The sequence below is a fragment of the Chelon labrosus genome (assembly GCF_963514085.1).
Source record: "Chelon labrosus genome assembly, chromosome: 15".
NCBI classification, from domain to species: domain Eukaryota; kingdom Metazoa; phylum Chordata; class Actinopteri; order Mugiliformes; family Mugilidae; genus Chelon; species Chelon labrosus.
Window position 1 is genome coordinate 25,352,884 of NC_140348.1, and position 14,914 is coordinate 25,367,797.

The 14,914-nt window shown below is 41.8% G+C and overlaps 1 protein-coding gene across 3 annotated transcripts in view; it reads left to right on the top strand.

Annotated features, from left to right (window-relative positions):
- Positions 1–14,914, top strand: part of rims1a (regulating synaptic membrane exocytosis 1a) — a gene marked incomplete at its 5' end in the record, with an annotated part of 87,545 nt that overhangs the window by 32,049 nt on the left and 40,582 nt on the right. For all 3 annotated transcript variants that reach the window (XM_084561805.1, XM_084561807.1, XM_084561806.1), the window contains one exon: positions 12,874–13,145. In XM_084561805.1, coding sequence (XP_084417931.1) covers positions 12,874–13,145 — 272 coding nt within the window. The remainder of the gene's footprint in view (positions 1–12,873; positions 13,146–14,914) is intronic.

Sequence of the window (14,914 nt, forward strand, 5' to 3'; positions counted from 1 at the left end):
AGTTTACAGTACAATATGGAGCTTGTACTATAGTCTCTAAATTAACGTTTAACATAGAATAAACAGAACATAAATGACAACATAAAATAACTTTAAAATAATATTTGTAGAAATGTTTCATTATTATGATTATTATTAAATTCATAAAGTAAAGGGATAATTCCACCTTAACACTGTGTCCTATCCTCATGTGGACATATACAAACTTAAATCCTTATTAAAGCTAATTTAACATGAATTAAATGCTGGTTTCAGTTTTCAGTACCACGGACAGCGACACTCATTCAGACATGATGCTAAAGTACTCAAGTATAAACTCCAAGTACAAACATCCTTAAGAAAATAAACTGCAAAATACTAATTTAGCTGAATGTTTTCAACAGGACGGTTCAAGGACATGCTCTGGGTTTTTCAGATCTATTTCACTTTAGCTCGCCACATAGAGTAAAAATGAAAAAAAAAAAAGCTTAATAATTATCTGCCTTGTGCAGTCATTGTGTACCAGAGAACATCTGTGAAGGTAGATGGACGGCGACACAGATAAATAAAGTTTTAACGGGCACGGGGAAGCGCGGTGTGTGTGTGGCGCTCGCTGCCTGGCGCGCTGCGTTAATGACATTCAGAGCTCGTTATCCGCGGCGGTGGCTGAGCTCTAGTGGAGAGATGAGTGCGTTGTTGTGCTGGAGCCAAGTGTTTCTCACAGAAAGGGACATTTTTGAAGTCTTGATTCCTCCTCTCATGAGAGACCAGAGAAGAGCTTTGTGTGTTACTCCAACCCCCCCTTCCCATCCTGTCTCTAATTGTAATGTCCAGGGCTGTATTTCCAGGGGGTCTGTGCTTTTATCTTCCTCTAACTCAGACTGCTGCTAGGTTACTGTTTTTAGACCAGCGATGCTTTTAAACCAGCGGCGTAACGTTCCTTTTAGAAACTCTGTTTTAGACCAAACTTTTCCTGCTGGGGACAAAGAGGGAAGAGAGGATACTGGTATTTGTCTGATTGAGTTGTAGACATTTCACAACACTTTTGGGAGCATGAGCTAATAATTATTTTTCATTTCGAGTTATTAGTCTTTTCTGTGTAGAAAACATTTTTACAGCAGATCCTTGTGCTTGTCGGTGGTAAATGAATACATTATTAACCGCTGCTCTGCACAAGGCCACGGTCAGCGTTATTACCCCCACCTGGACCTGTCCCTGCTACGACAGGCAGCATGTGAAAACTGAATAAATGAGTGAAAAGGAAAATGTTCTCAAGCTCGCGAGGCTGTGAAGGTTTGAAGATCGGTCTGTGCTTTTCCAAAAAAAAAAAAAACGTCGACCCAACAAAATAAAAAATGCTGATACGTGTAGTTTGTGTTCATGATTTAAACAGAACAAGACATATAAATATGACTAGGTGTGTAAATACACACAGTGGTGTGGTGGTTAACACTGATGCCTCACAGCGAGAAGGTTCTGGGTTCTAATCCATGACGCGACTGGTTCTTTTCTGTGTGGAGTTTGCATGTTCTCCCTGTGTCTACGTGGGTTCTCTCCAGGTTCTCCAGCTTCCTCCCAAACGTCCAAAGACATGCTGGTTAGGTTCATTGGTGATTCTAAATTGGCCGTAGGTGTGAGTGTGAATGGTTGTCTGTCTCTCTGTGTTAGCCCTGTGATAGACTGGAGACCTGTCCAGGGTGTACCCTGCCTCTCCAGCCCCCCTAGTGACCCTCCAGAGGACAAGCGGCTACAGAAGATGAATGCATTTTTTGTAGTGTTTAATTGAAACTCAAACTTAAAAGTTAAAATTACAATTTCTTGCCTTTCTTTGTTTTGTGATCTAACGTTTCATGCTCTGGACCAATTCCAGTCTGTCTCTTTCCAGCTTCTTTCAGTCGTTTCAGTTAAATAGACTAAACATGCCTTGACGTAGTACTCTATACCATGTTTGCTTCATATCAGAGTAACTTCAGAGGCCAGTTTCCCACCTTTTTATTGTTTATATGGCAACTTCGCACCTTCAGATTTTGTCATGGTAGGCTGTTCTGTGTGTGCCAGCTCTGTAAATGGGGGAATAAAAATGAAAACTCAGACAGATGAACCCGACATTAATCCAGCTAAAGGGGCGTTAGTTTCTCGTGCATGGGACAGGGGGCAGCAGAGAGGAGGGGAGATGTGGGACGTGTGAGAAGTGAGAAATTTATTTGAAGAAACAGAGGAAGAAGGATGGTTAGAAAAAACAAACACATGCTGGAGCTCCAAGAAAAAGGAGGGCTGGGCTGACTGAATTCAAGTAGCGGCTGTTTCTCAGGGCTGGCTCCACATTTAAAGGAGGCAAGCTGTTATTTTTAAAACTCGTACGTCAAGCTTAGCGGTAAAACAAACATTCAGCCTTGTGACACTTTGACCAGATGACCCTCCTGTAGCCACTAATAGCGCTTTAATCAAACACTTGCTCAGTGTTACGATAAACTTTGAAGAAACGCAGCTAACGTTAGTGTCTGAGTTCTGTTTGTCTTTATTTAGACAGCAGGAATCTTCAGTAACTTAGACTTAGATAAACTTTATTGATCCACAAGGGAAGTTTCTTGGTCACAGTAGCTTAGTTGTACATAAAAAAAAAACACTCTTGAGAACCACAAGTAAAAATTAAGATAAAAATAATTATAATGATTAAATAAAATAATAAAATACAATAAAATAATCAAATAAAATAGAATAATGAAATAATGAAATGAAATAATAAAATACAATAAAATAATAAAATAGAATAATGAAATAATAAAATAAAATAGAATAATGAAATAATAAAATAAAATAATAAAATACAATAAAATAATAAAATAAAATAATAAAATAAAATAGAATAATAAGATAATAAAATAAAATAATAAAATAAAAAATAAAATACAATAATAAAATACAATAAAATAATCAAATCAAATACAATAAAATAATCAAATAAAATAATCAAATAAAATAAAATAGAATAAATAGAAATTATATACGTAATAGGATTAATGAGGTGCAATAATGTGCATTAACATTAGTTTCATGTTACAGAAAGGTGAGTTGTTGTCCAGCTGGATAGAGTTTGGTATGAATGACGTCCTGTAGCTGGATCAGTCTGTTGGAGAATGAGCTCCTCTGCCCCGATATAGTCCAGTATGGGGGGGGGTAACGGATTATCCTACGATAGAGAGCAGTTTGTCCGGCGTCCTCCAGTCCCACACCCTCACAAACGCCCTCAACTCTCTGCCAATCACATGTCCGGCCTTTCAGACCGATTTGTCATAGCGAGTGAGAAGCTGCGGAGGAGAGGACTATCCCACAGGATGTGGCAAAACGCATGGATATTAGATTGGTGTCAGCCATCATAGTCTCGTCAGAAAGAAAAATGAATTGTTTGTGTTCCACAAATCATTGAATAATTGTGTTAAATCACTTGTTCAATACAAGTGACCATAAACCAACATGACCTCTTGGCTTCCATCACTACTGCCTCTATCACTGCCTCCTCCATGCACCTCTACTAAATAACAACAGAGGATGCTCGTCCATCACTTGTGTCCATTTATCGTGCCATCATGTTAATCTGAGAGTTGTGTATTACCCTTGGCGGCGGGGGCGGCCTTTATGAGGTCAGCATTTGTCATGCTTGCCTAGATTAGTTTGAATCATTGCAGTGTTAAAAAAAACAAAAAAAAACTGATGAATGGAAGAACAAATAAAAGCAAAATAGAACCTAACCTGCGTCCCTGATACTTGTGTAAATGTATATGTATTGATCTGAGCCCGCGAGGAATTATGACTTTGTGCTGCTTTGTGTCGGGGGTGCGGCGCGGTGGAAAAGCCCGAGCGATGTGTCATCTGCTGTTAACGCCACAGCGCCTCATGATTACTATTGATCTCCAGTCTCGCTGGCTGCGTCCGTCTCCACGTCCGTCTCTCATTGACTGGTCTTAAGGGGGCCATCTCTCTCCTGGTTGTTGCTGCACACACACACACTTATGAACGCACACACACACACAACAAGTAGATATTCACTGTATCTGGTCTGTCTGTACGTACGTACTATAGCGCACACAAAGGAAGACACATACATGAACATACATTATATACACTATGACAAACCAGACACAGAGTCTGTCTATGCACCGATCAGCCACAACATTATGACCACTGACAGGAGACGTGAATAACATTGACCATCTTGTGACAGTTCAGTGTTCTGCTGGGAAGCTTCTGGACCTGGCGTTCATTGGTGTGGATGTTACTTAGACATGTAATCCTATAGTTAACATGATGCTGGTGTACAGGTACTTCATGTTCAGTCCACCTCAGCCTTCAAACACAGTCCTCTGTTAACCCTGTGGAGGGACTGCTGATTCTAGAAGTTTTTTTTTTCTTTTCTCCATGTCCTAAATGTCAGTGAACATAGAAACACGTGACTCTCCTTGGTAATGTAATGACCCTGTAGGGTTCTGTATATGCTGTAGACGCCCATTTATCTCAGCTACATTTCTGTTTTGTTTATAATTTTTACGTGATGATCAAACCCTATGTACTTCATTACCCATGAGCCTTTTTATCATGCACCAGACATTTTGTAATGCAGTTGCCAATTGTCTAATTGTGCATCTGTGACAAACGCATATGAGCTACTTTTAGCATTTGGGAGGTTTTATTTTGAAAGTCCAGCCTCTTCCAGGCAGCAGTATTACTTATTGTAAGCAGTTGTGGGCTTTTATTTTGAAAATACAAGCGTGCACAAAGTCCTTTGTGATGAGTGACGGGAGTTGGCTGCTTTTATTTTGAAGGAGCAGTTTGTCAGAGGGAAAGTGAGAAAGGTAGAGACGGGGAGAGGGAGAGAGAAGAGAGAGAGGGAGGAGAAGAAGAGAGGGAGAGAAAGAAGAGAGAAGGGACGGAGAGAGCAAGAAAAAGGGGGAGAGAGAGAGAGAGAGAGAGGGGGAGAGAAGAGAGGGAGGGGGGAGAGAGAGTTTAAGCCTCGGCTTTTTAACTAACTACAGTAGTAGAGGTCCTGGGTAAGATTTGTATGCACTTCATTTAGCGGAGAATATCTCAACTGTTATAGACTAATATGACCCCACTGAACAACGTGGGATGTGTGCCAAAATCTCTACCTGGGACGAAAGTCCTGAAAAATGACCACAATAGGTGACACTATTATCACACTACAGGTGAATGGGACTTTTTCTTCCCTTTATGGATATCCTCATAAACTTCTACCAGTTTAATCTTCATATTAAGAGAAATACTTTTTGTATTACACTTTGTCTAAAAAAAACAATTAAATATGCAAATGAGGAAATATCTCATTAAATATGCATATATAAACTAGCAACAAACAGGAATTGACAGTTATTTATTAACCTAAACTTTAAAAGCTTACATTTCCTACCTGTTCTCATCACGTCCATCACCACAACTTTTTTTTTAGCAAAAGTTTATTTGGCAGCCACAGTGACCTGAGGTCATAGCAGAGCATGGCTGTCAAGCAAGATGACTTGTGAGATCAAGAAAAGTAAGGAAATCTACTCTTTATTTTTTGTGTTGAGGTGTACACTTATTACCTGTCATTATCATATGAGTTGTAATTTTGTGTATTTATATAATTAATAATTCATAATTCAATATTACCACTTCATGATATCTGCATAGCGCTGGGAGACGAGCTCACACAGTGTCTCCCAGCACTACATGCGCTGACTGGGTGCGATACAACCAGCAAAATATCAACCAAACTTGCAGCTCTGAACACTGTCCGCAAACCAGACAACTCTTCTTTGATTCTCAATTTCAACTGTCCACATCTAACAGAGAGTGCAATACAAATGGCAGAAACATTCTTGGTCAAATGTCTCAAACCATCAACGGACATGGAGACATTTGACAACCTGCGCATTGCTGCATTCGATAGTAATGCCCTTAAGGTGGACTTTGAGAGGAACGCTTGCACCTCAACTAATGCAAGAAAACATATACAAAGAGCCTATTATCAACTGCAGCTTTGGGTCCAAGCACCATTTACAGACGCCACCTCGATCTTAAATGCAGATGCTTATGGTTTTGTAAGAAAGGGCAGTTTATTAGTCCCTGAGATTGTAATCTCAAAACCTGAAGGTTTGCCATATCCCTGCTCGTGTGGCAAGTGTGCACACATGAATGGCTGCCCCTGTCGGGTAGCTGGTATCCGTTGCTGCAAGTACTGCAAATGCAAAGGAGGCAATAGTTGTAAAAATCCTATCACTGAATGAGTTCTCATCATCCCCATACCTGGACTCTGTTGAGAAAAAGTTGAAAGTTGTACCTTGCAACACAGAGAATAAACATGTTGTTCTGTATTTTTCACTTTAAGTTAATGTTCCAATGACAATAGCAAGGTTGGATATAAAATGTCTGTATTAATCAAATGCTTGTATTCTTTCTTTTAAAAAGCCCCACACACACAACATCCACACTGAAAATCTACAGAAACACAATTAAACATATCAAACCAAAATTCTTACACTACATGGTCATTGTAAACATTGTGAACACCTCAGAAAATCTGTAGCTTCAAGAGTTTATATGTACGCATATTTAATGAGATATTGCCTAATTTGCATATTTTATTTTATTTTTAAAACAAAGTGTAATACAAAAAGTATTTCTCTTAATATGAAGATTAAACTGGTAGATGTTTATGAGGATATCTATAAAGGGGGAAAAAAAGTCCCATTCACCTGTAGTGTGATAATAGTGTCACCTATTGTGGTCATTTTCAGGACTTTCGTCCCGGGTAGAGATTTTGGCACACATCCCACGTTGTTCAGTGGGGTCATATTAGTCTATAACAGTTGAGATATTCTCCGCTAAATGAAGTGCATACAAATCTTACCCAGGACCTAGACTACAGTCATTTAGTGTTAAAACCAAATAGAAATAATAAAAACATGTTACCGACTGGGAAGCAACTGCAACACAACTATAAAATATTAACACAGTCCTATTAGGAGGTGTGTGAATACCTGCTCACACACACACACTGTTTGTGTGTGTACCCATAATGCTTTGTGCCTGTAAGACTCATGTTCTATATGTTACTGTACGCTTCATATACAAATACGATGCACTCGGACGCCTGCAAATGCATGTTAGTTGTGTGTGAGCTTTCAGAACATGTGTGTGTGTGTACTGTATATATATATGTGTGTTTGTGTACTGTATGTGTGTGTATGTACTGTATATGTGTGTGTGTGTGTGTACTGTATATGTGTGTGTGTGTTTTGCTGCAGCCGTGCTGATATAGTACCTCATTAGCTGCTGTGGGCACTAATCTCCTTTGTGGCAGTCTTTCATCCTTAGCGCAGGATTTACAGACGCCCTCGGTTACGACGCACGCAAGCCATACGTCAAGCTGTCATTGGTTGACGCTACTTCCTGGCCCCTCCTCCCTCTCCCTCTCCCCTCCCCTCCTTTTGGTGTAAATGTAATTATATTTCTCACCTGTGGTACAAATGCTGTCACAGCGTTTTAAAACCGTCAGACGCCATGATGGACGTTCTCTGGAGATCTTGGTGGCCTGATTCTGTGTCAGGAGTCCCGCTAGGTCTTGATAGCCACTTCCAAGTTCTAGGCTAGGCCAATTCAGCTTAGCTTCAGTAGGTACAGTACACCGATCAGGCATAACATTATGACCACCTTCCTAATATTGTGCACAGATACAGATACTTGATCAGTTTGGGATCTAGTGAATTTGGAGGCCAGGTCAACACCTTGTGCTGTTCTTCATGTTTTTTTTAGTTGTTCCTAAAGTGTTTTTGGGTGTGTGTCTGTGTCAGGCTGCATCCTGCTGGGGATGGCTGCTGCCATCAAGGAGTGTCATTGCTATGGGGTGGGGGTGACTGGTCTGGTCTGGGTGGGTGCTACATGTCCACCCTTCCAAAAGTTTCCCAGCAGAACATTGAATTGTCACAAGGTGGTCAGTGTTATTCACTTTCTCCTGTCAGTGGTCATAATGTTGTGGCTGATCGGTGTGTATGAATAGATTTATGCCGAAAAAAGTTAAAAGCACTGGCGGGGAATTGAACCCCTCGCTGCCTCGTCCCCTTCCACACACCGTTCAGTCTGTGTGTTAACGTAAACGAGCCACCGCTCTCTCCAGGAAACAAACTCGGCTTTAACGAGCTTCAACATTTCATCAGTGGATTGTTCATCGTCAGACACAAGCACCCATGTGCACACACGAGCGACGATGCACACATGAGCAACGCGCCGCCCTGCTCCTCGACAGGCACGGAAAAACCGACACACACACACACACATACGCGGGCGGACACGCACAAACGCGAGCGGATGCAGCGGGACGCAAAACAAACACACACAGGGGTTTGGTGTCCTAGTTTCCATCTGTGGATGGAAGCTATTTTCTCTCTCTCTCTTGCTTACTCCTTCTCTCACAAACTCATCTCAGGAGTGTGTGTGTGTGTGTGTGTGTGTGTGTGGGGGGGGGGGGTCGGGGGGGTAGTAGTGGTGGTCCCACTGTGATCATGTGACACGTTGATGCTGTTGTTGCACATTGAGCGTGTGGAAAAGAGCAAGCATTCGTGTGCATGTGTGCATCGCTGCTCTTATCTGTGTGTTGGACTGCATGCGTGCTTTTGTGTAAGTATGCACAAGCTGTCTATATCTGTGCTTTGTGTGTGTGTGTGTGTGTGTGTGTGTTTTGCTGTCAGGCTGTTCTCTGCCTGCCTACAGTTCCTCCTCTCCAGTGCTTGTTTCACCATCTGAGTGTGATCTAATACAGGGATTACTACTGGATTAAGTGAGTCTCTTATAAAATAACTGCTCACCGCTCGCTGTCTCCACAACGCCGGCCATTTGTTCTGCGGCATCAACACACGAGGGTGAAACACGCAATAACTCCTCCCAAAAAGGAGTGAAACATGCTTTTAGAGCTACTTATTTTCGTTCAGTGGCCACATACAGCCCGATTTGATCTCAACAGTGTACAATAACATAGAAATAACGACGTTTCGCTTTGTTTTAGCGCAAATCTGTTTTTTTACGAGACTATTTATGAGCAACCTGAACTTTTTTAGGAAAAATAAGTGCAATTTCTACACATTGCTGCCATCTGCTGTTTAGTTCTGGGTCTCAGTGTTTTGTTATGTCGGCAACTCTCACTAAAACAGTGCAACACCTAGTGGAAGAATTAGGAGTGACTTTTAATGAAAAGATAAATCCTCGTAAAAAGGTGCAGAAGGATCTACGTCTCGAGGAGAAATTTCACAGTTTGAATGCAAGTCATTAAACGAGAATGTCTGTGTTTTATTTATTTTTTAACTCGGTGGCTTTATACCACAAAGAAATACAACAACCAGAATGCTTTGTGATCATTGAACCTGCCAGGTCAACACCTTGTGCTGTTCTTCATGTTTTTCTGAGTTGTTCCTAAAGCGTTTTTGTGTTTGCATCCTGCTGGGGATGGCTGCTGCCATCAAGGAGTGTCATTGCTATGGGGTGGGGGTGCCTGGTCTGGTCTAGGTGGGTGCTACATGTCTAAGTAACATCCACACCAATGAATGCCAGGTCCAGAAGTTTCCCAGCAGAACATTGAATCATCACAAGATGATTGATGTTATTTATCCAAACAGCATTTTGGAAAAGGCAGTTCGAGTCATCTGAGTAGCTTCTTCAGTTCTAGGGGACTGGGGGGGAGGTTGAGGTTTAAATAGGAAACTCTGTGGGTGACCCATCAGTAAAATCGCCATTTAAGTGTAGCTCTGGATGACACGTTTAAATTAAAGAGCCTTTAAAACCCCCTCTGGGGTGTCCTGCTTGCTGCTTGTGTAACTGCAAAAATGTACATTTAAAGTCATATCATTTAGATGTTTGAAGAAAAGTAAGCCGAGGTCATTTTGATGACATGCTTAAATAATTGCTGGTTGCATCCCCAGTTGCGTTCCAGTTGGGTTGCACAGCAAAAACACTCCTGGGTTTTGGAATAAAACTTAAAAACATCATTTTGTTCTAACTTTACAACTTTTAAATTAAGATGCCGCATCAATATTCTTTAACAAAAGCTATTAAAAACTCCTCTGTGACCACATAGCACCTCCGCCTTCCTGCGAAAGTACGGACAAGTAGACTAGCGCTGCGGCGTCGATCTGGCAGCCGTCCACCTCGTCGGTCTGGCCGCAGAAAAATCACAGATTGTTGGATGTTTTCACCGAAGCAATAATGATGGCAGTGTGTTTTTTTTTTTTTTTTTTTCCTTTGCTTTCTTTGTACGTGTGTTTGTGTGTGCACACGTTTCCCTCTCTCCCTGGTGGTGCTGGGGTGTTTGGCAGGATAAATATAGCTGCGTTGGTGTAAAGCTGTTTTCTCCTCGGCTTTTGTAGCTTTAATCAAAAGCAATCTGGAGGAGGGAGGAATGGAAGGGAAAGTGGGGGTGAGAGAGAGAGAGGGAGAGAGAGAGAAGGATGGAGAGGGTGAAGGGAAGGAGGAAGAGAATATTGGGGTGGTTAGGTCTCTTTAAAGAGTCATCGGGGAGCGTTCAGGAGTAATGAGAACCCTGGTGGCTGGAGGAGTGGGACCGACTCTAACCTCCCCTTGCTCTCTTCTTCAAGCCTTCCAGTCTCTTTATTTCCAGTTCAACATCACTTCCTCTCTCACTCAGCTCCGTTATCAACATGGCTATCACTACTACGGCATCCTCTATTATTTTATGTAGACCACACCCCTTATTTAGCTGAAGCACAGACTGTATATAAATATGGACTACACGTCACCACTTAGTGCACTGGCCAAACTGAAGCTATTTTCCTGGGGATACGAGCAGCGCCATCTTGCAAGTTTGGAGCTAGAATCTGATCAGTATGGTCCCAGGTCCCAGGGTGGAGCCGTGATACTGATGCCCCGCCCACACTTCCTCCAGACTCGCTTGTGTTTTCGTTTAATTAATACTACACTCTGCTCTACCTCCACCACTTACAGGGAAACGTTGGATTATACACTGTACTCATTATTATTTCGTATCCGCATAGCATAATTGCCTAAGTCATATTTTAACATTTTCGGGAAAACAAGAGAAAACACAATTTTTAGCAAGCGCATTGATATTTTTTATTGATATTGTAACAGTGGCCAAAAATTACTTGGGCAATTATGCTATGAGGTTAACGATTTATTTATTTTTTTCCCCAACTGTCACGATTGTTCGGGACTGCTTCACGGAGCAGTTGGCATGACAACTTGTAGTCATCATGATGTCACATTCTGTTTCTATAGCATCAAATAACTAACTGAAACAAAACTTAGCACAAAAATTGACTCTTGAACATGCACCAGTATTATATTAACTACCAAAAATGACAGAAACAATCCTTGCATAAAAAAATTATTTGACGTGTATTTCAGTGTTTTAGTTTGGCCCAAGTCCCGGCTACTAACATGGAGGGGGCGGAGCTTTAGTATGACCTATACTGTAGCCAGCCACCAGGGGGAGCTCTACTTGCTTTGGCTTCACTTTTGAGGAGCCGATCCGTCGTCCATCTTTATACAGTCTATGACCTCAACTGACGTTGACGTTGGAAGACACGTGCACAGAGTAATACTGACTAGAGACTTCGCATTTGCTTTTAAAGCTTTTCAGCTAAAGTGGATTTGAAGTCTTCACAACTTTATCTCATCTCTAACCATTCAGAAATTCCCAGTTTTCGACTGGACTTCCATTAGGTCATCCAAAGTAGTCGCAGGACTTTTTACATCTATCTACTCCCACTTCCCAAACAGAAATCTTAGTTGCTCCTCTAACGTCTTCAGAGTGAACTAGTCTATTGGATGCTAGACGGCTTTAACGGTGAGCAGATGCCGTGTAGTTGTCATTAATCTTTAGCAGAATACCTGGACAGGTGTGTTTTTTTTGCATATAATATCTCTCTTTCATTTGTTTGATTAGGTTCTCATTGTCTACTGTCAAGACATGTGTGAAAAGCCTCTGAAGGTTTCAGTCATTTTTGTGCAGAAATGTAGAAAATTCTGTAGAAAAACTGCGCTGTACATGGTGCAAAATCTGCTCAAAATCGCTTAAAATACAAGTACTAATGACTGAGCTGACAACTATAAATCCTTTATGTAATTCTAGTGTCAGTGTGCGTCTGAAGAGTGTCTGAATTCGGAACAGCTCAGCTGTGGTGTAAGAACGCAGCCAACGTATAGCCGGCGTGCATATGTGTGATGAGAGAGAATAGAAGGAAGACGGGAGCTATTATTTTGGCAGCGAGCTGAGTATTCTTTCATTATCCACTTGGCTTCGCGCTCCTCATGTGGAGGCCAAAAGCAGCCCACAGTGCAAGCCAAGCTGCTCCCCGGTATAACTGCCGTGATGTTGATCTTAAAAAGCTTCCATAAAAGCCTTTTTCTGGACGACTAGTTGGCAGCGGTGCAGCTCTTTAGGAAGTGCATTGTTCCATTTCCTGTTTGACAGTCGCGGCGATAAGCTGGGCCTCAGATTAGAGGTTGGCAGAAATGGTCGTCAGTGGCTGCAGTAAAGAAGAGTTCTCTCCTGTTGGACACCTCAGTGTGAGACTAATAATCAGCAGCGCTCTGTTCCTCTTCTCGAGTTCTCTGTAAGATTATGTACACCGATCAGGCATTGCTATGGGGTGGGGGTGCCTGGTCTGGTCTAGGTGAGTGCTACATGTCTAAGTAACTTCCACACCAATGAATGCCAAGTCCAGAAGCAGAGCATTGAATTGTCAGAGTTATTTACTTCTCCTGTCAGTGGTTTTAATGTTGTTGCTGGTTGGTGTATATCATCTGATGTCTGTAATACTGGAAGGTATATTTCCATGATTGTAATCCTTGGCTCTGCTCCTTCTCTCTCAGGTGATCTGGGTGTGCAATAACTGCCGGAAGCAGCAGGAGCTCCTGACCAAGCCCGGCGAGTGGTTCACCGGTCCGTCCGGGAAGCCCGGCGGCCTCGGTTCGGCCGTCAGCGAGCCGTCTGTGTGCCAAACGCTCGGGGACAAAAAGCTCCGATCTCGCTCCCAAGCGCCCCCGGGCTCCTCCGCTGCAATCCAGGACCCCAACCGGCCAAGCGCTCCCGGAACCGCACCCGGCACAGATGCTCGGTCGCTCAGCGAACCACCACGAGACACGTAAGATGACTGTAGAGCTTATCTTGAAGGAGACCTCAAAGGTAGCATACAGGGATAGATGCGGGTTAATAAAAGGAATATGTTCGACAGGGATGTTGCCAACAAGGCTGAAAACCTTTTGGGCCTTTTGCATCTGGAGACACGTCTAGATTGGTGACGAATCATTGGTCTTTTGATGTGCTACACTTTCTGAAACATTTTTACCACACATAAGGCGTTATTCAGACTCAAGGCATGTGAGCTGATATAAAGGAAGTGCTGTGATGGATTTTGAAACCAATTAGCCATAGAAGCTGTGCACATATGTAGAAACAACGTAAACATCAAACTCCAGTTCTGATGGAGTCCAACGTGTAAAATTTCTGCCCCATTTAGATGACAAGGTTCATATCTGAAGAAAGGATAAGACCATGTTATTCCCGCTGACAGAAGAGGACAATGACTTGTGATCTGAATGTATGAAATGCGTGCACCTGTCTTGTCTCAGCCAACACAAAGAAAGCAGTCCTTGTTAAATATGTTAATATTTGTGTTATTGAACATCATCTCCCTGCATTCCTCAATTGGTCCATTTATACAGCGGCGTGTTATGTCTCTTGGGCATAGTTTCCTATGCTATTCACAGTGTAATGGAAGAATGCAGTCGGTTCCAACACACTGGGTAGTAGAAGTGGTTTTTCACTCTGGACTTTCTATTAGTGGACGCTAATGTTGCAACATCGGTACTTGAGTTTAAGTATTTGTTTTGTATGAGTATATCCCTAGTTGTAAGGGGTAGCAATACCTAAAAGGATTTAAATATACGAACCAAATCATTTTCCAAAAATAAAAAAAAACTTCACTACATCCAGACATGTGAAGAGCGCTCTCTGGGAGGTAGAAATATCATTAGCCATCCAAGACTTTAGGGGAGGTTACAGAAGGTTACAGAAGGTTCACCACAAAGTGTAAACCATAGACTGTATAACAAGTGGAAGCAATGACAGCTCTTTAAAAGTGAAGCCTAAGCACACGGAGCTCCCCCTGGTGGCTGGCTGCAGTATAGGTCATAAGCTCCGCCCCCCTCCATGTAAGTGGATGGGACTTGAGCAAAACTAAAACACTCAAGTACACATCAAATACATTTTTTTCAAGTATTTTTTCTGTCATTATAGAAACAGGATGTGACATCACAATGATTGACAGTTGCCACTGACAATCGCTCTGTTACGTTGTCCCGTAGGGCCGCGACAGTAGGAAAAATTATTAAAAAATCCAACATTTCTTTGTAACTTGCAGAGGTAGAGCAGAGCGTAGTATTAATTAAAGACAAACACCAGTGAGCCTAGAGGACGTATGGGTGGGTCAGTGATAACAGTCTAAGGTGCAAATCACTCATATACCCCAAAAATACATTCACGAGACTTTGGCAGTCGTGGGTTGTATATAAGAATGATTGTAATTCCTCTACCTTTGCTCTAGATTGAATGTGAATACCTTGAGATTAAAGACGAGAGTCTGCACTTACACAACTATAACTTGGATGTGTTTGGCAAACAGCTAAAACAGACTCCAAATATATACGACTCTTAACTCTACATGTATATGTACTGAGGTTGTTTAATAATCTATAATTCATAAAAAAAAGTAAATATCACATCAACTTTTCCTTAGGAAAACTGTGGAAACATGGTCATGTCAGTAGTAAAGGTTTTAAAAACATGCCTGGTTTAAAAAAAAATAACACAGATGAGTTTCTCAACAACACTTACCTGTATCCTTCTCTTTTC